Raw genomic sequence first — 25669 nt, forward strand, 5'->3', positions numbered from 1 at the left:
ATTACAAGACTTGCGAGGAAACTCTGAAGCAATGGGAGGAGCTCTACTCATATTCTCAGGAGATTTTCGGCAAACACTTCCAGTTATCCCCAAGTCGACACCAGCAGACGAGATCCAAACCTGCTTAAAAAAATCACATCTCTGGACACACATACAAATACTGCGACTGCCAAAACATATGAGAGCTGAACCGTCGAAAGACGACAAAACAGCACATTTTGCTCAACAACTTCTACAAAAGGTGAAGACACAAATCCTACAGACCAGACGACTGAAAATGAAAATGTAACCAAACATCGTTCACAACCATACCGATCCGGAATGTCCGCTTGAAATGCCAACTTTGGCAACTAAAAAGAATACTGTCGAAACTATCAACACTAATATTCAAAATAAAATTCCCGGTGAAGAGAGAATATTCAAATCGATCGACACGATGGTAAACGTTGGAGAAATTGTGAACATCGACCTCACAGACTCCTGCTTCTCTCACGGTCAACTATAAGTAGTTTTCTCTCAAGTAGGAAATTCGAAAAAATTGTACATGTATACTGGGGATGACAAAATGAATAATGTTGTTTATAAACAAGTACTGTTAATAGTTATAATACATTTCCAATAATTTGATTGTACTTCTTAAACTTTAACAAGTATCGTAAATAGAATATGCTTTCACAGGAAATTTTTACGTCTTATAATTTAAAGTTTATCCTTTCGTCCCAATTACCACATGGTCTCCTACCAACTCCCTGAGCGAAGCTGGGTAACCCAGCTAGTATTATATATGTTGTAGTCCCAGTAAAATATCTCCCAGAGCAATAAGAGAATCCAGAGGTATGACTGGACGATTACAGTTTCGTTTGGACATTACAGTTAACACTTTCTGGTACGTTAAAAATTACATGTACTCCTACACATTCAGTTTTCGACATATAACGTACCTGACATCGCAGGTTTCATCATTGTTATTGTCTGACGTCGACTTTGATTTTTATGGCTACTTTTCACAATGACCAAGACAAGGTACACGTTATTTTACTCTTCCTTGCAATACTTTTTTGTTAGCTTTCTAGGTATAGAAGTTCTTTTTGTCATCAGTCATCTGACTGGTTTGATGCGACCCGCCCCACGAATTCCTCTCCTGTGTAACCCCTTCACCTCAGAGTAGCACTTGCAACCTACGTCCTCAATTATTTGAGGGATGTATTCCAATATCTGTCTTTCTCTACAGTTTCTGCCCTCTATAGCTCCCTCTAGTACTATGGAAGTCATTCCCTCATGTCTTAACAGATGGTCTATCATCCTGTCCCTTCTCTTCCTTTAATCGATCAATTGAAATATTTTCTTCTGTTACCCATCGTTTCTTCGCAGTTACCTTCTCTGTGCCTACGTTTTCCTTCCCAACTTCTGTAATGGCTATTTTTAGAGAGAGTCCATTCCTCATCAACTGTACTGCCTACTGAGTTCTTATTTATCGGTGTATCTATAGCCTTAGTGAACTTCAACCGTATCTCGTCATTCCTTAGCACTTCCGTATGCCACTTCCTTGCGTATGATTCTTCCTGACTAATGTCTTAAACTTCAGCCTACTCTTCATCACTACTATATTGTGATCTGAGTCTACATTTGCTGCTGGGTACGCCTTACAATACAGTATGTGATTTCGGAATATCTGTCTGACCATGACGTAATCTTATTGAAATCTTCCGTATCACCCGACCTTATTCAAGAATACCTCCTCCGCTTGTGATTCTTGACCAGAGTATTCGCTATTACTAGCTGAAACTTGTTCCAGAACTCAATTTTTCTTTCTTCTCTCTCATTTCTTGTCCCAAGCCCATATTATCCTGTAACCTTTTCTTCTATTCCTTCCTCTACAACTGCATTCCAGTCTCCCATGACTACTAGATTTTCATCCCCCTTTACATACTGTATCATTCTGACAATGTCCTCATACACTTTCTCTATCTCGTCATTTTCAACTTGCGACGTCGGTTCTGATAAGAACAACCTTATCACTGAACTGTTCACAGTAACACCCTCTCTGCCCTACCTTCCTATTCATAACGAATCCTACTCCAGTTACATCATTTTCTGCTGCTCCTCATCTGACCAAAAATCCTTATCTTCTTTCCACTTCACTGACCCCTACTATATCTAGATTGAGCTTCTGCATTTCCCTTTTCAGATTTTCTAGTAAGTTATCCTTTCGTTGGTTATTCACTCTTTTTTTCATGGTAACCTACTCCTTTTCAGTCCCTTCCCGAGAGATCCGAATGGGAGACTATTCCGGAATTTTTTTCCAATGGAAGGATCAGCATGACACTTCTTCAATCACAGGTCACATGTCTTGTGGATATACGTTACGCGTCTATAATGCAGTGGTTTCCATTGCCTTCTGCATCCTCATGCCGTTGATCATTGCTGATTCTTCCGCCTTTAGGGGCAGTTTCCCACCCCTAGGACAAGAGAGTGCCCCGTACCTCTGTCCACTCCTCCGCCCTCTTTGACAAGGCTGTTGGAAGAATGAGGGCGACTTCTTACGCCGGATGTCTTCGGCCGCCAATGCTGATTTTTAATCAAAATTCAAGCAGTGGCGAGATTCGAACCCAAGACTAAAGACGTTTTACATTATGAATCAAAGATTCTGCCCCTAAACCACGAGTGCATTGCAAAAGAAGCCCTGATATTGTATTATGCCTCATAATCGACCGCTCATTGTACCATCTTCAGTGTCGTTAATAACTGCGAATATTACGATGAATGCAGGTGGCATTGTTCGTGCTTTCTGAAACATACTGTAAGAAGGTAGTCTCCTTTGTTCTGCGTGCTGCTATATTATACACCGTATTTTGGGTTATATTAACTGTAGTATAAATATACATTTTGTCAAGAACTAGCCTAGGCTAGCTAAAAACATAGTTTCATCTGCATCACCCACGTATTACGCGTTTCTCTATAAGTGAATGCTTACCTTAGATGTCATGCTTACACATTTACAACTTTACCATATGTTTCTGTAACCATGGCGGCCAATTAATACCTGTGTAATTGCTTACTGTGTGTCTTCACACTCCCTACGACTTGTGTACGCATTAATCCAATTTTAATTTTCAAATGCCTGTGAATTCCTAAGCGACCAAACTGCTGAGGTCATCGGTCCCCACACTTACACACTTCTTAAACTAACTTATGCTAATAACAACACACATACCCATGCCCGAGGGAGGACTCGAACCTCCGGTGGGCGGGGCCGCCAATTTTAATTTTTATTTCGAACTCAGATACCCGATTACAGTCAAACATTAAGACGAAAAATTTCTGTAATCTGGAGCTAAATAGGTTCTGAATTTTTCCGGGTACAAGTAAATCTTAGCATGACCTGACAGCTGGAAACTTTGATACAGTTTCTATACCAAATTACAGGAAGGGTTAATTGAAATGTGGTATTTGTTATTTTGAGAGTAAATTGTTAATTAAAAGTTGGTAAAATTTGCAGAACACTTTGAAAAATCTTCTAGTAGTGTCTCCCTGTTGACAGTATTACCGGATTATACTATGGTTGGACCTCTGGTAGAAATAATTTCTAGAGTGTTTGCTAAATACGTAATTGTTAAGACACTGCTCGCTATAAGCGGAAAATCTTAGTTAGAGTTAAGTTCTGCCACTAATACTTACTTCTCTCCAAGTGTTTAGTGCACTTGTCTCTTACTCGTCGATATATTCATTTCATTCCAGTGAATTTTAACCATTCATCTATTGTTGCAATTGCTGCGCATGAACACGTAGCACATCTACAGTCTGTCGCACCGTGACCCCTTGGCAAACATAAAACAAACTGAAGGCATCCCTATCATTTTCTGCCCTAGCGACAAGCGATCGCTACGTTCTGGATTTATCGATAGTATACATGTAAGATTCTCTTGAATGTCTCTACACATGTCAGACTAAAGTAAAAGGTGACATGAGTTCATCTACGTCTACATAATTACTCTGAAATTCACAATTAAGTGCCTGGCAGAGGGTTTGTCGAACTACTTCCAAGTTATTTCCCTACTCTTCCACTCTCAAAGATTTTTCGGCGGGACCTCTGATTTTTATTATTTTTTCGTGATGATCATTTCTCCCCATATAGGTAGGCGCCAATGCCAACAGAATGTTTTCGCAATCGTGGAGGAAGTTGGTGATTGAAATTTCACGGAACGATCCTGCCCCAACAAAAAACTCTTGTTTTATGACTAACACTCCAAATCACACATCGTGTCCGTAGCACTCTCTTCCCTGTTTCGTGATTCGATGTTCTCCGCGGACCTATCTGATGAGGATCCCACACCGCACAGCAATATTCCAGAAGAGTATGGACAAGAGTGGTATAAGCAGTTTATCACACAGACTTATTGAATTTTCTGCGTGTTCTATCATTAAATCGCAATTGTTGGTTTGCTTTCCCTACACTATTATCTGTGTGATCATTCCAACTTAAGTTGTTCGATATCGTAATCCGTAAGTATTTTGTAAAATTTGCAGCCTTTTAGATTTGTGTGGTTCCTCGTGTAACCGAAATTTAGCGAACTTTAGTATTCATGTGGATGACTTTACACTTTTCACTATTTAGAGTCAGTTGCCACTTTTCGCAACATACAGATATCTTGTATAAATGATTTTGCAATTGGTTTTGAACATTTCATGACCTTAAAAGAGCATCATCAACAAACATTTTAAAATAGTTGCTCAGACTGCCTCCTTCTGGAAATTATAAAAAATCTGTTAGACGTCTGCTGTCAGTACAACTCGTTGCTTCGCGAGAATAAAGTGCTAGTTGTGTTTTACAAGAATGAAATTTTCGGATCCGTGTTGACTGTTTGTCAATAATTCGTTTTCTTCGAGGTAAGGCTCGTGAAAGAGACCATGTGCTACCTCATAATGCGATGAGATAGTACTCTGGACAAGTGGAAGAAATAGTTTTCGCATCACATTACTTTACACATAATTAAGAGAGGTCTATCATTGTCATAGTCAATCTGAGAGAACTGCTAAATAACAAAACACTAGGAGTGTGCTATTCTCTGGTTGTGATAAAACTGCCAGCTTAGTCGTTATCCGTTTACAGTACATATGAATGATCTAGCAGATAAGGTCGGAAACTCGATGACGCTGTTTTGCAGACGATGCTTATGTCTAACTCCCGAAGACAGCAGCGAAATGGAGATAGATCTGTGCAGAATCGATGATTAGCGCAGGAACCTTCAACATCAGTAAATTTAACATACTGCGAGTTAATAGACTAAGAAGTTACGCTACTAGTGAAAACTCACTGAAGACAGTAACAATCGTAAAACACCTAGGAGCAATTGTATGGAGGGAGCCACAATTAATTGTAGGAAAAGCAGACGCCAGGCTGATATTGGCTGGCTGAATCTGAAGGAAACATAATTCATAAAACTAAACTTATGTTTGGCAATAATACCACGTCTAGAAAATCAGAGACGTGAATGTACCTAAATCATTACTCGCCTTTTTTGTTTCAGGAACTACGGAGCGACCATGGAACAGAGGAAAGACATTCATGAATCAGCTAGCACGGCTGCTAGACGCCAGAGTGAAAGACTATGGAATCTTCCGGATGCCTCTTCACGACTACACCCAAGAGCTGAAGTGAGACCTCATTTATCAGCATTGCTATAGTCTACAAGTCATTGTCATTTTCGTGTACGTATAAGTTAATTGTGATATTGCCATGAACTTATTTTGTAATCTGGTTATCAGGTATTGAACGAAAATATTGTCATCTAGTAGGCATAAAAATAGCAAAGCGACAAAAATGCGTGCTCTTTAAAATAACTCATCAAAAGGGCCTGTGTCCAAGCAATTATTTTACAAATACGATACTGGGCTTCATTTTAACACTGCCACGTAACAAAAGAATGACAAATGGAATCATGGAGGGCAGCGGAAATCTTCAGGTGCTATTTAAAATATTATCACTCGTTAGCCGATATGAACAAAGGTCTACATGTGCGCCAAATGAAGGAAAGGTAATGTGTGCTTCCCCATGCCTCACAAACTGCCATTGCAGCTGCACAAATCCCTGGCAGTCTTAATCTGCAACAAGTAAGTCAAAGGTCCCTCGTTGTAAATGAACGTTTTCCAGATAGCATGTAGTTTCACAATGTCAGCTAACCAAATACTCGATGCTCATTACTTAAAGAAGAGGCTCTCTGTTGAAAGATCTGTAGTGCATGTCATCAGATTGACCTCTCATCTAGTTGAGTTGCACTTCCACAAATCTGCATGTCTGTAGGTGTTATTATCATGTTTCATCCACGTAATGGCCTGCAGCCGTCGTAATTAAAATAATTATATCTGTTGATGTGAAGCAAGAGTTTATCGTTACTGACACAAAAATTCTGTATATTCTTCATAGCATTGAATGTAGGAACATGTTACATTGTTAACCCTAGCACTGCTAAGCTCGGATCCGTCACATGGATGTCTCGGGGAGGGGAGGTGGGGACAAAAATTGCTCTCACATTCTTTTCACTTTCTAAGATTTTGTTTTTTTGGTTTTTTTATTATTATTTAATGACCTAGGAATTTCTTTACTAGGTTGCAACACACTTACCATAATTATGAGGAACATTATAACATATACCAACACAATAAATGATGTAATGAATATGAGAAGTATTATTACATTTTAATCACGAAACTCTTTAATATACATCAGACTTATATTAAAAAAATCAGGAAAAAACGAACAATAGCACACCACAAATAAGAAAACAGAAGACCAAAGTCAGAAATTACAATTGAGTTTTTCCTTCCTACTCATTTTCTCTTTCAATTTCAGAACCTTTGCATGTGATTGTTTTTTCCGAATGAGTGGAACACACACACTTGGAACACCTGCAACAAACTGTAGATACTTTTGTCATCTTGTCTTTTTCCTTTTTAGAGTTTTTACTCCTCAAACAGATGAGACATCTTATCCTTGACTAAAATTCAACAGCTTGAAGACTTGCAGTAATTTTGGGCAGCGTTTTCCTAGAACACTTTCCATTGCAGAGATGGTAGGCTTTTGTAAACCCATGATATTTTCTGCTCTCTCTTCCACAGCTGGCCTAACGAGCTGTTGACCTAATTCTACCAGCTACAGCCTTCTTACAGTATGCTTCTTTTTATTCCGGTTTGGGTTGTTTATCTTAAAAATTGTTGCAGTATTGAGATAAGCAATATCTATCAAGGTGAAAAAGAAAGATAATGTCCACCTTCTCGTCCATCGTTTTACTGAGTGGTGTCGCGTCATTTGATCATTCCTGTCTATGGCTCCTTTGGTTTCACTGTATTAGAGATTGATGTTTGTCCTTTTTTTCTTTGTCGATTCATCCACCTTGTTATGATTGTGTTGAGTGAAGAAGTAAGAGAATCTTAATAGGCTTCAGTATGGAGATGCACGAAACTAAGGCAACTGGTGCGTTCCTTGTTTTCGGATTTGTGGTTCAAATGGATCAAATGGCTCTGAGCACTATGGGACCGAACAGCTATGGTGATCAGTCCCCTAGAACTTAGAACTACTTAAACCTAACTAACCTACATCTACATCTACATCTACATTTATACTCCGCAAGCCACCCAACGGTGTGTGGCGGAGGGCATTTTACGTGCCACTGTCATTACCTCCCTTTCCTGTTCCAGTCGCGTATGGTTCGCGGGAAGAACGACTGTCTGAAAGCCTCCGTGCGCGCTCTAATCTCTCTAATTTTACATTCCTAATCTCCTCGGGAGGTATAAGTAGGGTGAAGCAATATATTCGATACCTCATCCAGAAACGCACCCTCTCTAAACCTGGCGAGCAAGCTACACCGCGATACAGAGCGCCTCTCTTGCAGAGTCTGCCACTTGAGTTTGTTAAACATCACCGTAACGCTATCACGATTACCAAATAATCCTGTGACGAAACGCGCCGCTCTTCTTTGGATCTTCTCTATCTCCTCCGTCAACCCGATCTGGTACGGATCCCACACTGACGCGCAATACTCAAGTATAGGTCGAACGAGTGTTTCGTAAGCCACCTCCTTTGTTGATGGACTACATTATCTAAGGACTCTCCCAATGAATCTCAACCTGGTACCCGCCTTACCAACAATTAATTTTATATGATCATTCCACTTCAAATCGTTCCGCACGCATACTCCCAGATATTTTACACAAGTAACTGCTACCAGTGTTTGTTCCGCTATCATATAATCATACAATAAAGGATCCTTCTTTCTATGTATTCGCAATACATTACATTTGTCTATGTTAAGGGTCAGTTGCCACTCCCTGCACCAAGTGCCTATCCGCTGCAGATCTTCCTGCATTTCGCTACAATTTCTAATGCTGCAATTTCTCTGTATACTACAGCATCATCCGCGAAAAGCCGCATGGAACTTCCGACACTATCTACTGGGTCATTTATATATATTGTGAAAAGCAATGGTCCCATAACACTCCCCTGTGGCACGCCAGAGGTTACCTTAACGTCTGTAGACGTCTCTCCATTGATAACAACACGCTGTGTTCTGTTTGCTAAAAACTCTTCAATCCAGCCACACAGCTGGTCTGATATTCCGTAGGCTCTTACTTTGTTTATCAGGCGACAGTGCGGAACTGTATCGAATGCCTTCCGGAAGTCAAGAAAAATAGCATTTACCTGGGAGCCTGTATCTAATATTTTCTGGGTCTCATGAACAAATAAAGCGAGTTGGGTCTCACACGATCGCTGTTTCCGGAATCCATGTTGATTCCTACATAGTAGATTCTGAGTTTCCAAAAACGACATGACACTCGAGCAAAAAACATGTTCTAAAATTCTACAACATATCGACGTCAGAGATATAGGTCTATAGTTTTGCACATCTGCTCGACGACCCTTCTTGAAGACTGGGACTACCTGTGCTCTTTTCCAATCATTTGGAACCTTCCGTTCCTCTAGAGACTTGCGGTACACGGCTGTTAGAAGGGGGGCAAGTTCTTTCGCGTACTCTGTGTAGAATCGAATTGGTATCCCGTCAGGTCCAGTGGACTTTCCCCTGTTGAGTGATTCCAGTTGCTTTTCTATTCCTTGGACACTTATTTCGATGTCAGGATATCACACTACACCCAGTCATCACGAGGCAGAGAAAATCCCTGACCCCGCCGTTAATCCAACCCGGGAACCCGGGCGTGTGAAGCGAGAACGCTACCGCACGACCACAAGCTGGGGACTCGGATTTGTGAATAAGAACTTGGAGGAATATAGCTCTCGATCCTGCGGCTTCTTTAGCTGTTCTGGTAAGTGTTTTCTGTTACTCTTTAATGTTCCAGCCAGAGTTAACTTATCATTGTGATGCTCCTCGGCTAGGTCTACGGATGTATAATAACGATCTGTTTTATATTTCTGCCACTTCCTGTCAGCGGATTCACTAGGTGTCTAACAACTGCCTTTGCACTCCGTACCTCGGCAGGTCGTTGATCCATCCCTGCATAGACCTCCATTTTTAGAACATACCGTTTGTGTGCATCTGATAACATCCTAATCAACATGCCATACTTCCCAATCTCGTCTATCCTAAACACCTTAAAGGGACATCTCCCTCGAAATAGGGTGAGCATTTCATCGATCGTTAGATCTGCACTTGGTATGTAGTACTTCACAAACATTTCGTCAATTTTGTCGAAAACTTCAGGAAGGGGGCAAAATTTATCCTGTTTACGTCTTTCGGTTCTTGTTTCTTGATTATAAAATCTAATCAGGGACAGAAATTCTCCACATCGAATACGACTCATTGTAGCTATGTAGATATTCTTTCCCAGTACTTTCCCCCATAAGTCCTCAAGAGGCAGTCTAGCGTCATTATTTGTGCCCATGAGTATCAAAATACCAATGAAGGCGTACATTTCTTCTACAGTTGTAACTTTTAAGTTCTTATTACGAGCTTCTTGGTTTGTACAGTCCACGATAATCTTCATTATTTCAGGAGTTATAAAATGTTTGAAAGATTCTGACACACTAGAGGTCAGGCCTTCATGAGTCAAACCTTCACGAAAATTCACTAAATTTTGTACTGATCTGCGTATTTGCCTTGGAGGCGCAGTAGTACATTCCTTACCGCTTTTTGCTGTAAGAATGATGCTGGAAGCTGCTGCATGCTGATCATCAGGGGATGAACTCCGCGGACTTGACTCATTTTCAATTGCTCTGTCACTAACGTATGTCGCAGTGCGAGTAATGTACAACTGGTGGAACAAGAGAGGAGATTTATTTCAAAACAACAGTGGCAACACAATACAGCGGTACCAAGAGCCAAAAACTGCATTTCTTTCTGCCATATTGAGAAATATTATAATAAGAAAAGTGGTCTCACCGATGTCTAAATGGGGTGGGGGAGGGGGAGGCAAAAACTGCTCCCACTTAAATTAAATATGATAATAATATTATAATAATTGACAAAATCCATGACAGCACATACTCTAGATATTTTTCTACAACTACCTAAATTCTTGCTTCTTCACTCCTACAAATAGATGTGTTAAACAAATAAAACAAATACTGCGGGCAGTTTTTGCCCCCCCCCCCTTCCCACCTCCCTTATTGGTGCTTGAGTTAAGTTACATGAAAATATCTTTACCTGTAGTTGACGTGCAACAGATACACACCATAAGTAGAAACAGCTCAAACTATATTCGTTTCACCACGAACGTAAATTGTCTTTGGTGAGAATTATACCCATAAACAAATTATCGTTTCTTCCTCCGTATCCGTGCAGCCTTCAGTCCCCACATTACCAACACAATGAGAACTGTTATGATTACCATATAAACAAACTCCTTCGACAATCATATCTCGGCGTTGTCAGTTTATAGTTCCTTTAACTGCTTGTGATATGCAAATGATTAGCTTTTCAGAGCATTCACACAAGATTGGCGCCGCTGGCGACACCTACAACGTGCTGACATGAGGAAAGTTTCCAACCGATTTCTCATACACAAACAGCAGTTGACCGGCATTGCCTGGTGAAACGTTGTTGTGATGCCTCGTGTAAGGAGGATAAATGCGTACCATCACGTTTCCGACTTTGATAAAGGTCGGATTGTACCCTATCGGGATTGCGGTTTATCGTATCGCGACATTGCTGCTCTCGTTGGTCGAGATACAATGACTGTTAGCAGAATATGGAATCGATGGGTTCCGGAGAATAATACGGAACGCCGTGATGGATCCCAACGACCTCGTGTCACCAGCAGTCGAGATGACAAGGTCGTGCAGCCACGTCTCGATTCCTGAGTCAACAGATCGGGACGTTTGCAAGACGACAACCAGCTGCACGAACAGTTCGACAACGTTTGCAGCAGCATGGACTATCAGCTCGGAGACCATGGCTGCGGTTACCCTTGACGCTGCATCACAGACAGGAGCGCCTGCGATGGTGTACTCAAGGACAAACCTGGATGCACGAATGGGAAAACGTCATTTTTTCGGATGAATCCAGGTTCTGTTTACAGCATCATGATGGTCGCATCCGTGTTTGGCGACATCGCGGTGAACGCACATTGGAAGCGTGTATTCGTCATCGCCACACTGACGTATCACCCGCCGTGATGATATGGGGTGCCATTGGTTACACGTCTCGGTCACCTCTTGTTCGCATTGACGGCACTTTGAACAGTGGACGTTACATTTCAGATGTGTTACGGCCCTTGACTCTACCCTTCATTCGATCCCTGCGAAACCCTACATTTCAGCAGGATAATGCTCGACCGGATGCTGCAGGTCCCGTACGGGCCTTTCTGGATACAGAAAATGTTCGACTGCTGCCCTGGCCAGCATATTCTCCAGATCTCTCACCAATCGAACACGTCTGGTCAATGGTGGCCTAGCAACTGGCTCGTCACAATACGCCAGTCACTACTCTTGATGAATTGTGGTATCGTGTTCAAGCTGCATGGGCAGCTGTACCTGTACACACCATCCAAGCTCTGTTTGACTCAATGCCCAGGCATATCAAGGCCGTTATTATGGCCAGAGGTGGTTGTTCCGGGTACTGATTTCTCAGGATCTATGCACCCAAATCGCGTGAAAATGTAATCACATGTCGGTTCTACTATACTACATTTGTCCAATGAATACCTGTTTATCATCTGCATTTCTTCTTGGTGTAGCAATTTTATTGGCCAGTAGTGTAGTACATGCAGGGGGTCGCTTTTTAAATGAATCCACTTCAAATATAAATTCGGTGCCTTACAGCAAATAACAGACTGAAGCATTAAATAAAGAAACAAAAAATCGGAAAAGTACCGAACTGAACAGTAAACGATTCGTACAGGAAATGGCAGTTATACCTGTGGTTACTGTCAATGCTCAGCTGACTCGCATCCGACATACCAAATCGGAAGCTCACCAGACACATCCGTACTACGATCCAGGAAGAACAACGGGGAGCCGACACAGCGGCGGTCCATCTCTAGGAGCGGTCGGTCGCTGAAGTATATAACACGCTCCTTCCCATGATATGCGCTCCACACGTTCAAAGGTTTGCAGCCGGCCGTAACCGAGGTAATACTGGTTCGCATCCCAGGAACCACATGAGTGTGTCTTCCATGTATCGCTGCTACACTCAGAGCCTTTGACTGTTAACTGCCGAACTTGTACCGGCCACCAACTGCTGGCACACTACTCGCCTCGCCGCCAGGCTCGAACTTGGCCACCTCACGCCGAGCGAAACGTTTCAGCTTCCCGGTCATACAGTCACTGCCCTCACCTCCAACATTCTCGCGAACCACGGTCTCCTAAGGCAAAGATGTGATGTTCTACAAGAAAACATGGCGCGATCTATTGATCCTACAACGATTCACCAATTATCTCCTGACCTATTAACAAGCGATCGTTAGAATACTCAGGATCTGTTGATAGTTTACGTGTAAGATTCTTTTGAATGTCTCTGCACAGGCCAAACTAGCAGCATGATGAGGGCGACATGCTCAAATGGATTGCAAATGCGCGTCTTGTGTTTGAGTCCATTACCTTAGCGAGACATACCCGTGAAAAAAGCCGGTAGTAAGTATACAGATGACCGTGGTGGCTACGGAGTCCGTCCATCTCGTCCAGTCCACCTATCTGGAAACTTGAAGTCAAGTTTCAAGTGTTCCAATTCTTATATCTTGTCCAGGTAAATATCACTGTTGACGGTTGGATAGCTGGAAAAGAGTGCACCAACGATGCAATTTCTTACGGAAATCTGATCACACGTTTACCTTAAGACGCCGCTCTCCATTTCACAGCCAAATCGCCATAAAGGAACATTACGAAAGCACAGTTTCCGGGACACTTGAAAAATTGACTCTTCAGCGAAAGAAATATTTTCCGAAAGGTAATTGTTTGCGTAAACCTTGGTTAGCACTGCATACTGTTCGCGCTGATTTTTGCCCTTCGATTTAAGTACCTGAAGCAGCTGCACCTTGTAGACATAAAGACGTAACCTCTTATGCAAGATTTTGTGACACTCCTTGCCGAAGTCCGTCGTTCGTTGTTCCTGCTGGCGTCTGAAACTGATGACCGTCCCGCTCCTGTTAATGGAGAAGACTGCTGTTCCTATAAATGACGTGTTCTAAACTCGAATACATACTCTGGAGGGTGGTGCACTACAACACTTAAAAAAAGTATCATTGTGGCAGGAAATCGAGCTTTGGCTCTACTAACCAGATTACAAACTAAGATTTCTCATACGTCGCGCCTATTTTTCGTCGAATCTGCATAACGTGGGAAAAAGGTACGGAAAGTGTGTGTTACCTTTCAACGTGATGTAAATACACTACTGGCTATTAAAGTTTCTACACAAAGAAGAAATACAGATGATAAACGGATATTCATTGGACAAACATATTATACTACAACTGACATGTGATTACATTTTCACGAAATTTGGTTCCATAGATCCTGAGAAATCAGTACTCAGAACAACCACCTCTGGCCGGAATAACAACGGCCTTGATACGCCTGGGCACTGAGTCAAACAAACTGATTTCTCAGGATCTATGGAACCAAATTTCGTGAAAATGTAATCACATGTCAGTTCTAGTATAATATGTTTGTGGTTATCAGTCACTGGGGTTTTATAGATGCTGTATCTAAACTACTACATGCAGCAATCCCCCGTACATAGACTTGCACGCATCCCCAAAATATAATGTTACGCATCTCATGGAACAGCGACTGTGGGGTGTACTACAAATTGCTTCGCCGAGGGTAACCATCACTGCTGGCATTTATTGTCAACAATTGAGTCGTCTTGTAGACGCAGTTCAAGAAAACCGACCAGCAAGAGTACGTAAAGTGATGCTACTCCCTGATAACGCCCGCCCGCATTCTGCTAGGCTGACAAAAACCACTAGAGGAGTTGGGAAGTCATTCTGCTCACATCTTATTCATCTGATCTTGCACACTCAGATTTCCAACTTTTCCACACTCCATCTAACAGCCTTCTAGGGGATTTCGCATGAAAATGCGCTGCGAACATAGCTAGACGAGTTCTTCGCCTGAAGACCACGTAACTTCTACAGTCGCGAAATCGAAAATTTTCCCTAGAGTTGGCGGACATGTTATTAATGGCCAAAGTCTCTGTTATGTGTTCACTGTTTTTTGTGAACTTCTGGATAAATGCTACTAACTTATGCACCAATCCATTATATTGCTGAATTCTGTCTTTCTCTCAAAATGTTTCGTCGATAAATTGAATTCTTCTGGAACCCACGCATTCTTGGCAGTTAGCTCTTCGTACCAGTTACTTCCTTGCATCGAAAGCTCAGTGATTTCCCTTTTTTAGAGATGTCCTTTCTTTTTCAATTGAACTACTTACTCTCGTATTGTTATAGCTTCTTCTACAACCTTAATGAAATTCAAACGTACATCATCGTTCTCAGTACTTCAGTATCCTACTTCTCTCCACATTAATTTTGCCGGATGATTCTCTTAAACTTTAGAGTAATCGTTATTACTAAACCGTGATCTGAGTCAATATTTGCTACTAGGTACGTTTTACAATCCAGTCCCTGGTTTCGGGATCTTTGTCTGATCATGACATAATCGAGTTGGGATCGTCTCTAGTCTCCACACCTTTCTTGCGATTTTTTCTCACTGCATTCGCTATTACCAGATGAAATTTGTTGCAGAGATATACTAGTCTTTCTCGTCTCTCATTCCTAATAACAAGAGCGTATTCTCTCACAACTCTGTTTTATACATCTTCTACGAAACTTCCAAACTTCGATAGTTAGATTTCCAGATCCCTTTACGTGCTGAATCTACATCTACAGCCACATCATACTCAGGAAGCCACCTAATGGTGTGTGCCAGAGGGTACATTCTGTACCACTAACTGAGCCCTCCAATCCTATTCAACAGACGAACAGCGCGTGGGAAGAATTATTGTTGACAAGCGTCTGTGTTAGCTCTTATTTCTCGAATTCTCTCCTTATGGTCATTACGCGAGATGTGTGTGGGGGAAAATAATATGTTGTTCGACTCTTTCCGGAAAGTGCTCTCTCAAAACGTCAATAGCAAATCTCTCCGTGACGCACAGAGCCTCTCTTGTGACGTCAGCCAATGGAGTTTGTTGAGCATCTCTGTAATACTTTCATGCCGGCTAAACGATCCAGTGGCGAAACGCGCCGCTCTTCGTTGGATCTTCTCTATCTCTTCTGTCCTCTCTGGTCGCAATCTCAGATAAATGAACAATATTCAAGGATCGGTCGAACAAACGCCTTATAAGCCATTTACTTCATGGATGAGATACATTTCCTTAGGATTCTTCCTATGATAAAGTCTGGCATCCGCTTTCCTACTGTTGGTTTTATGTCATCATTCAACTTAAGGTCACTCAGGATAGTTACTCTTAGATATTTTACGGCAGATACTGATTCCAGGGGTTTGTCATCAACAGTGTAGCTATAGAGTAGTGGATTTCTTTACCTATGTATGCGCAATATGTTACATTTGTCAACGTTCAGAATAGAATCATTAGAATAGAATTTTGATGTTCACAAAAAGTGGAATGTAAGCTGTAATGAAGCCTTTAATCTATAGCAAATACATTTTATTGGGCTACGTTGTATTTTAAGAGAAGTAAATATTTCGTTTGCACATTGTTTTTGCAAAACTCTCAGGATTAAAAAAACATTTCGATATTTCATGACTCATATTTTATCTTTTCAGTCGAACGGTCTACGGTATTAAGCTCGAAGGCAAAATGATGTTCCGCTATGGCTTCATAATGAGTCTTGATAGGATTGCATTTGAGCCAAGAGAATATCAACTCAACGAAATGCATGGCACCATCTACATCAGGGGGTCATTCAAGCTACAAAACTTAACCATCTTCTACGATCTGTCAGCTCGCCTGAAAGACCAAGGACCTATCATCGGTACAGCCAAACACGTATTCGAAACTTGTGGCATCGAGGTCAGGGTAAGTCAGTAACGACATAGTGATGACGCTTCTTTCTGATTATATTATTAAAACACACACATTTCATTCGTGTGCCAACAAACAACACTGACTGTCGTATGGTTTTTAAGCGCTAATTTAAATGTGAGATGGAAGACGGTAGCTGTGTGTACTCACGCTTTGTATTATACTATTATTGGCGATAAAGATTGTTATTTCTCCAGAAAAGAGGGTTTAAAGCTTAATTCGTCAGAGTTAGTATGAAGTGGATACCGAAAGTAATTACATTATCTATTTAAATCAACGTTATTAATTTTATCTATACAGTGTGTTTCAGAAAGAGCATCAAATATTTTAGGAGTTTATATTACAGACTAATTCGAATAGAACAATCCTTATTATATGTGTGCAATTTTTATTGCTTACAAAGATACAGCTAGCACGTAATGGGGCCCCTTAGGGATATGACAGCAAGGGAGGGGAAGAAAACCAAAGTGCACTCCGTGTGCATACCGGCGGGAGTCATTCCAGATGTGGAAAGGGTCCTTCCGGATGCCATGAAGGGTACAGGGTGCACCCATCTGCAGGTGGTCGCTCATGTCGGCACCAATGATGTGTGTCGCTATGGATCGGAGGAAATCCTCTCTGGCTTCCGGCGGCTATCTGATTTGGTGAAGACTGCCAGTCTCGCTAGCGGGATGAAAGCAGAGCTCACCATCTGCAGCATCGTCGACAGGACTGACTGCGGACCTTTGGTACAGAGCCGAGTGGAGGGTCTGAATCAGAGGCTGAGACGGTTCTGCGACCGTGTGGGCTGCAGATTCCTCGACTTGCGCCAATAGGGTGGTGGGGTTTCGGGTTCCGCTGGATAGGTCAGGAGTCCACTACACGCAACAAGCGGCTACACGGGTAGCAGGAGTTGTGTGGCGTGGGCTGGGCGGTTTTTTACGTTAGATGGCCTCCGGCAAGTACAGAAAGGGCAACAGCCTCAACGGGTGCGGGGCAAAATCAGGACATGCGGGGACCAAGCAGCAATCGGTATTGTAATTGTAAACTGTCGAAGCTGCGTTGGTAAAGTACCGGAACTTCAAGCGCTGATAGAAAGCACCGAAGCTGAAATCGTTATAGGTACAGAAAGCTGGCTGAAGCCAGAGATAAATTCTGCCGAAATTTTTACAAAGGTACAGACGGTGTTTAGAAGGGATAGATTGCATGCAACCGGTGGTGGAGTGTTCGTCGCTGTTAGTAGTAGCTTATCCTGTAGTGAAGTAGAAATGGATAGTTCCTGTGAATTATTATGGGTGGAGGTTACACTCAACAACCGAGCTAGGTTAATAATTGGCTCCTTTTACCGACCCCCCGACTCAGCAGCATTAGTGGCAGAACAACTGAGAGAAAATTTGGAATACATTTCACATAAATTTTCTCAGCATGTTATAGTCTTAGGTGGAGATTTCAATTTACCAGATATAGACTGGGACACTCAGATGTTTAGGACGGGTGGTAGGGACAGAGCATCGAGTGACATTATACTGAGTGCACTATCCGAAAATTACCTCGAGCAATTAAACAGATAACCGACTCGTGGAGATAACATCTTGGACCTACTGATAACAAACAGACCCGAACCTTTCGACTCTGTAAGTGCAGAACAGGGAATCAGTGATCATAAGGCCGTTGCAGCATCCCTGAATATGGAAGTTAATAGGAATATAAAAAAAGGGAGGAAGGTTTATCTGTTTAGCAAGAGTAATAGAAGGCAGATTTCAGACTACCTAACACATCAAAACGAAAATTTCTGTTCCAACACTTACAATGTTGAGTGTTTATGGAAAAAGTTCAAGGCCATCGTAAAACGCGTTTTAGGCAGGTACGTGAGGGACGGGACGGGAAATACCCACCGTGGTACAACAACAAAGTTAGGAAACTACTGCGAAAGCAAAGAGAGCTTCACTCCAAGTTTAAACGCAGCCAAAACCTCTCAGACAAACAGAAGCTAAATGATGTCAAAGTTAGCGTAAGGAGGGCTATGCGTGAAGCGTTCAGTGAATTCGAAAGTAAAAACTAGATACCGACTTGACAGAAAATTCTAGGAAGTTCTGGTCTTACGTTAAATCAGTAAGTGGCTCGAAACAGCATGTCCAGACACTCCGGGCTGATGATGGCATTGAAACAGAGGATGACAAGCGTAAAGCTGAACCTATTTGAATGTGATACTCTGCAATTGGGATATTGTATACCGATCCTCTATAAGTAGCAAAAGCGTCTCCATTACAAAACCCTTGCACAAATACCGCATCGGCATACTCCGCATTTGAAAATACCCGTTTCATGCATTAACGTTACATTAGAATTAGTTAACAAATCACAGTAACAATAACAAAATGGTTCAAATGGCTCCGAGCACTATGGGACGTAACTTCTGAAGTCATCAGTCCCCTAGAACGTAGAACTACTTAAACCTAACTAACCTAAGGACATCACACACATCCATGCTTGAGGCAGGATTCGAACCTACGACCGTGGCGGTCGCGCGGCTCCAGACTGTAGCACCTAGAACCGCTCGGTCACCCGTGCAGCCTAGCAGTAACAATTGAAAAAACACCATAATATGAAATTCAAACAAATATGACAAAAGCTGAACAAACCTATTGTAGCTGGAGTACCAGTATGTAAAATGAAAACTCATTTGTGTAACTACATCTTCATTTACATTTATACTCCGCAAGCCACCCAACGGTGTGCTTCACAGAGGAAGACCGCACTGCAGTTCCTTCTCTAAACCCTCGCACAAACGAAAAAATGGCTGAAATCGAAATAAGTGTCCAAGGAATAGAAAAGCAACTGGATCACTCAACAGAGGAAAGTCCACTGGATCTGACGGGATACCAATTCGATTCTACACAGAGTACGCGAAAGAACTTGCCCCCCTTCTAACAGCCGTGTACCGCAAGTCTCTAGAGGAACGGAAGGTTCCAAATGATTGGAAAAGAGCACAGGTAGTCCCAGTCTTCAAGAAGGGTCGTCGAGCAGATGCGCAAAACTGTAGACCTATATCTCTGACGTCGATCTGTTGTACAATTTTAGAACATGTTTTTTGCTCGAGTATCATGTCGTTTTTGGAAACTCAGAATCTACTATGTAGGAATCAACATGGATTCCGGAAACAGCTATCGTGTGAGACCCAACTCGCTTTATTTGTTCATGAGACCCAGAAAATATTAGATACAGGCTCCCAGGTAGATGCTATTTTTCTTGACTTCCGGAAGGCATTCGACACAGTTCCGCACTGTCGCCTGATAAACAAAGTAAGAGCCTACGGAATATCAGACCAGCTGTGTGGCTGGATTGAAGAGTTTTTAGCAAACAGAACACAGCACGTTGTTATCAACGGATAGACGTCTACAGACGTTAAAGTAACTTCTGGCGTGCCACAGGGGAGTGTTATGGGACCATTGCTTTTCACAATATATATATAAATGACCTCGTAGATAGTGTCGGAAGTTCCATGCGTCTTTTCGCGGATGATGCTGTAGTATACAGAGAAGTTGCAGCATTAGAAAATAGTAGCGAAATGCAGGAAGATCTGCAGCGGATAGGCACTCGGTGCAGGGAGTGGCAACTGACCCTTAACATAGACAAATGTAATGTATTCCGAATACATAGAAAGAAGGATCCTTTATTGTATGATTATATGATAGCGGAACAAACACTGGTAGCAGTTACTTGTGTAAAATATCTGGGAGTATGCGTGCGGAACGATTTGAAGTGGAATGATCATGTAAAATTAACTGTTGGTAAGGCGGGTACCAGGTTGAGATTCATTGGGAGAGTCCTTAGAAAATGTAGTCCATCAACAAAGGAGGTGGCTTACAAAACACTCGGTCGACCTATGCTTGAGTATTGCGCATCAGTGTGGGATCCGTACCAGATCGGTTTGACGGAGGAGATAGAGAAGATTCAAAGAAGAGCGGCGCGTTTCGTCACAGGGATATTTGGTAACCGTGATAGCGTTACGGAGATGTTTAACAAACTCAAGTGGCAGACTCTGCAAGAGAGGCGCTCTGCATCGCGGTGTAGCTTGCTCGCCAGGTTTCGATAGGGTGCGTTTCTGGATGAGGTATCGAATATATTGCTTCCCCCTACTTATAACTCCCGAGGAGATCACGAATGTAAAATTAGAGAGATTAGAGCGCGCACGGAGTCTTTCAGGCAGTCGTTCTTCCCGCGAACCATACGCGACTGGAACAGGAAAGGGAGGTAATTACAGTGGCACGTAAAGTGCTCTCCGCCACACACCGTTGGGTGGCTTGCGGAGTATAAATGTAAATGTAGAGGTAGATGTAGTTACACGAATGAGTTTTCATTTTACATACTGGTACTCCAGCTACTATAGGTTTGTTCAGCTTTTGTCATATTTGTTTGAATTTCATATTATGGTGTTTTTTCAATTGTTATTGCTAGGCGGCCGTGGTGACCGAGCGGTTCTAGGTGCTACAGTCTGGAACCGCGCGACCGCCACGGTCGTAGGTTCGAATCCTGCCTCAGGCATGGATGTGTGTGATGTCCTTAGGTTAGTTAGGTTTAAGTAGTTCTACGTTCTAGGGGACTGATGACTTCAGAAGTTACGTCCCATAGTGCTCGGAGCCATTTGAACCATTTTGTTATTGTTACTGTGATTTGTTAACTAATTCTAATGTAACGTTAATGCATGATATGGGTATTTTCTAATGCGGAGTATGCCGATGCGGTATTTGTGCAAGGGTTTTGTAATGGAGACGCTTTTGCTACTTATAGAAGATCTGTATACAATATCCCAATTGCAGAGTATCACATTCAAATAGGTTTACTCTTGTTTTCCTCAAACTGTACGAGACTGGTGCAGTGACCATCAGTCATATTCTGAACGTTCAGATGGAACGCTCGTGGAAGAAGCAGAAGACGTATTATTCCATCAACAGGCATACTCATAACTTTTACTCTTATCAACTGTTCCACGTACAACCACATGACAGACGTTAAGTACGCACAGTATCTCTTCTTCCAGTATCTATTTGGTTCAACACCTTCGAATTGGGATTGAAGGAAGACAATTTGACTTTTTCCTTTGGTTAATGACAACCACCGAGTAATATCACTAATACTGTTTAATAACGAAGCCAACTTGCATTCGAGAGAGTTGTAACTCACATTGGTGGTCCAACGAAAACTCACGTGCTTTTATCGGGATACAGTTTCAAGAACGCTTCTCTGTGAACGTGTGGCGTGATATGATATTAGTAGGTTTGGCACACAGTATTGTTTGATGTTATCGTATCGTTTTGCATGGTTCCGTTATCTAGAATGTCTTGAAATTGAGCTTCCAGCATTATTGGAAGAGATTCCTTTTGCTACAATGGTGGATATTTTCTTCCAGCGTTACCGGGGCCACTGCACATTACAGAGAGAAAATTAATGAAACCGACAAAGTGCACGGATTCCTGACTGAAAATGGAGGAAAAAATTCTATTAACATGTTCCCGGAAATGGACGGTATGTGTGCAACGACAACAGATGGTGCTGGAACACAGTACAGAACTGCACGCGTCCACATCACAACGTATGTTCAGAGTGGCCTCTAAGGGATTGCAGGTGATAGGGATAGTAGCGATGGTCAAATAGGATACATACAATTATACTTCGGCTTACACCATGTAGGCGTGCCTGGAGTTTGTATTTGGGTTTGTCTCAATGTCGTGTAGAACCCAGTCCTTGAAATCTGATGTACGCACAGTCCGCCGCGTCCCTACACGTTCGTCTGTCTGAAAGGATACTCGACCGTACAAACGCCCAAAAATTACTTGGAATATTTTGTGATGTGGTTGGTGTCAGTGAGGGAACTTGTTTTGGTATAGCTGTACTACCTATCTACCGTTTCCATCTGTTTGGCCGTACACAAACACCATTTCGGTTTGTTCCCGACATGAATACCAGACCATTTTGCTGCTTACAGTACCCTGCTTCAATCACACAGCCTGCAACATACAAGTAACACACGGCACGTGGTCAGAGGAACTGTCATTCGTCATCGTCATCTACTGCGGCAACGATGCATTTCAGGACGTATGTCAATAGGACATTTTTTCCTCCATTTGCACTCAGAAATCTGCCTCTACAGTTTATATTTATTAATGGTCAACCTATATTATCGTGAGATGATATATCATCAAAAACTAACATTATCCGGAACGTGAGTTGGCAGAAACGGACACGTTTCTTTCCCACCAAGATCCTCGGATGTTATTCATTTAGATTTCTACCTGTGAGGAAGGCTGAAAGACAAAATCTACAAAGAAAAGGTAAACACCGCACAGCGACTAATCATTTGGATTGTGATTAGTGCTGCCCATATAAAACACCGCCTAGACAACATCTGGAAAGCTAAGATGGTTTTATCAACACGACTGAAAAATATGTTGAATTAGGAGAGAGGATTTTAGGAAAATCGTCTCTCAATTTAACCTTGCAAGAAACAATAAATTGCAAATTCCTATCCTATCTCGTTTTGCCACAAAGCCCTCCGAATCACACAGGCATCGTTGTGGTGTCCCCAATCTGGCGTTTGGCTAATTATGGCAGAGATTAGCTGACAGAATCTCAATGGCAGGCCCCGGAATAATATTCTCGTTATGATTGTCACCACTCTCATTATCGAAACGGTCATCATTGCCATAAGTATTCCGAGCTTCATTCGGTCCACTCCCGTCACACACCTGTACTTCCCTGCTTTCCTATTCCGATCATCGCCACCATGATGGTGCCAGTTGTTTCGGTACGGCTGGTGTTGGTCGTCAATGATGATTATAGCAGACTTTCATTCTATTTGTGCACCGTCCGCTATTGTTAGCACGGGATGTGCGCTGTAATGCGTTTGTGTGACCTGCCCTCCGTTCGATGGGCATTCATCTGCGATATACTACATACAGTTCATGCAGTACGATTATACACTACTGGCCATTAAATTTGATACACCACGAAGATGACGTGCTACAGACGTGAAAATTAACCGACAGGAGGAAGATGATGTGATATGCAAATGATTAGCTTTTCAGATCATTCACACAAGGTAGGCGCCGGTGGGGACACCTATAACGTGCTGACATGTGGAATGTTTCCAACCGATTTCTCATAAACAGCAGCTGAGCGGTGTTGCCTGGTGAAACGTTGTTGTGATGCCTTCTGTAAGGAGGAGAAATGCGTACCATCACTTTTCCGACTTTGATAAAGGTCGGTTGTAGCCTAACGCGATTGCGGTATATCGCATCACGACATTGCTGCTCACGTCGCACGAGAGCCAATGCCTGTTAGCAGAATATGGAATGGTGGGTTCAGGAGGGTAATACGGAACGCCGTGCTCGATCCCAACGGCCTCGTATCACTAGAAGCGGAGATGACAGGCATCTTATCCGCATGGCTGTGACGGATCGTGCAACCACGTCTCGATCCCTAAGTCAACAGATGGGGATGTTTGCAAGACAACAACCATCTGCACGAACAGTTCGACGACGTTTGCAGCGGCTTGGACTGTCAGCTCGAAGACCATGGCTGCGGTTACCCTTGACGCTGCATCACAGACAGGAGCGCCAGCGATGTTGTACTCAACGACGAACCTGGGTGCACGAATGGCAGAACGTAATTTTTTCGGATGAATCCAGGTTTTGTTTACAGCATCGTGATGGTCGCATCCGTGTTTGACGACATCGCGGTGAACGCACACTGGAAGCGTGTATTCGTCATCGCCATACTGGCGTATCACCCGATGTGATGGTATGGGATGCCATTGGTTACACGTCTCGGTCACCTCTTGTTCGCATTGACAGCACTTTGAACAGTGGACGTTACATTTCAGATGTGTTACGACCCGTGGCTCTACCCATCATTCGATCCCTGCGAATCCCTACATTTCAGCAAGTATAATGCATAACCGCATGTTGCAGGTTCTGTACGGGTCTTTCTGGATACAGAAAATGTTCGACTGCTGCCATGGCCATCACTTTCTCCAGGTCTCTCACCAACTGAAAACGTCTGGTCAATGGTGGCCGAGCAACTGGCTCGTCACAATACGCCAGTAACTACTCTTGATGAACTGTGGTATCGCCTTGAAGCTGCAGGGGCAGCTCTAACTGTACACACCATCCAAGCTCTGTTTGACTCAATGCCCAGGCATATCAAGGTCGTTTTTACGGCCAGAGGTGGTGGTTCTGGGTACTGATTTCTCAGGATCTATGCACCCAAATTGCGTGAAAATGTAATCACATGTCAGTTCTAGTATAATATATTTGTCCAATGAAAACCCGTTTATCATCTGCATTTCTTCATGGTGTAGCAATTTTAATGGCCAGTAGTGTAAATGTTTACGTCGTCATGGCACCTAATGGCTGGAAGTATGTGCCGAATTTGCATCAGCAGCTTCGCAATACATATTCGGATAAATTATGCTGGTGTATTCTGATTGCATAAGGACTGTTTGTGCAGAACCATGCGTTTAAACAGGCACGCTGGACTCGAAAAACTGGACTGATTTTGGTTTGATAACATTGTATTCCCACCAATAAGCGAGCAACTGACTTCATTCGTAGCAGAGGTTCTCCCTTTAGATATCCAGTGACAAATACAGTTTTTTGTGAGATGGTCCATATGGGAGGCAAAGAAAAGTGAAATGAGACCACCAACGACCGGTGTTGAATTCGGTACATATTATATCTTAATCGTCTCACTGAGAGGAAATGCTTATAATGAAAGTTGCGCGCCCCCCTTTCGGAGAACGCCAACAAGAATTCCCACGTTTTCCTCGCTCGCACGCATTACCAATCTCAAGCCTGAGGTCAAATTCGTCCTCAAGCCCCGAGTCACTTTCATCATTAGTTCGACTAGTATTTTTGTAATAAATATCCATTTCTTCATTACTACTGAACCTATGCTCAAACTTATATATGAGCTCTTGTAAATCTGCCGTAACCTCTTTTGCTGATCTCGTACTGCCCTTGTTGAGATTTCAACAAGGACCGCACTTCCTTCCATTTCCTGCTGCGGGCGAGGTTCGTTCACTACTCGCAGATGCATTAAAATCATTCATGCTACCCGCAAGCTTAGCGACATACAGCTTAACTTTCAAATTTTCCTCCTCACAATCTAGTTTTGGCTGTTAAAAACGCTTTTCAAGTGAA

At 42.5% G+C, this 25669-nt stretch overlaps 1 protein-coding gene across 1 annotated transcript in view; it reads left to right on the forward strand.

Moving 5' to 3' along the window:
* Window positions 1-25669, forward strand: part of LOC126187715 (uncharacterized) — a 66537-nt gene that overhangs the window by 18720 nt on the left and 22148 nt on the right. The window contains exons 2-3 of the mRNA XM_049928958.1: window positions 5529-5655; window positions 16232-16484. Of these exons, the coding sequence (XP_049784915.1) occupies window positions 5529-5655; window positions 16232-16484 (380 nt within the window). The remainder of the gene's footprint in view (window positions 1-5528; window positions 5656-16231; window positions 16485-25669) is intronic.

The sequence above is a fragment of the Schistocerca cancellata genome, chromosome 5 (assembly GCF_023864275.1).
Source record: "Schistocerca cancellata isolate TAMUIC-IGC-003103 chromosome 5, iqSchCanc2.1, whole genome shotgun sequence".
In the NCBI taxonomy this organism is placed as follows: Eukaryota; Metazoa; Arthropoda; class Insecta; order Orthoptera; family Acrididae; genus Schistocerca; species Schistocerca cancellata.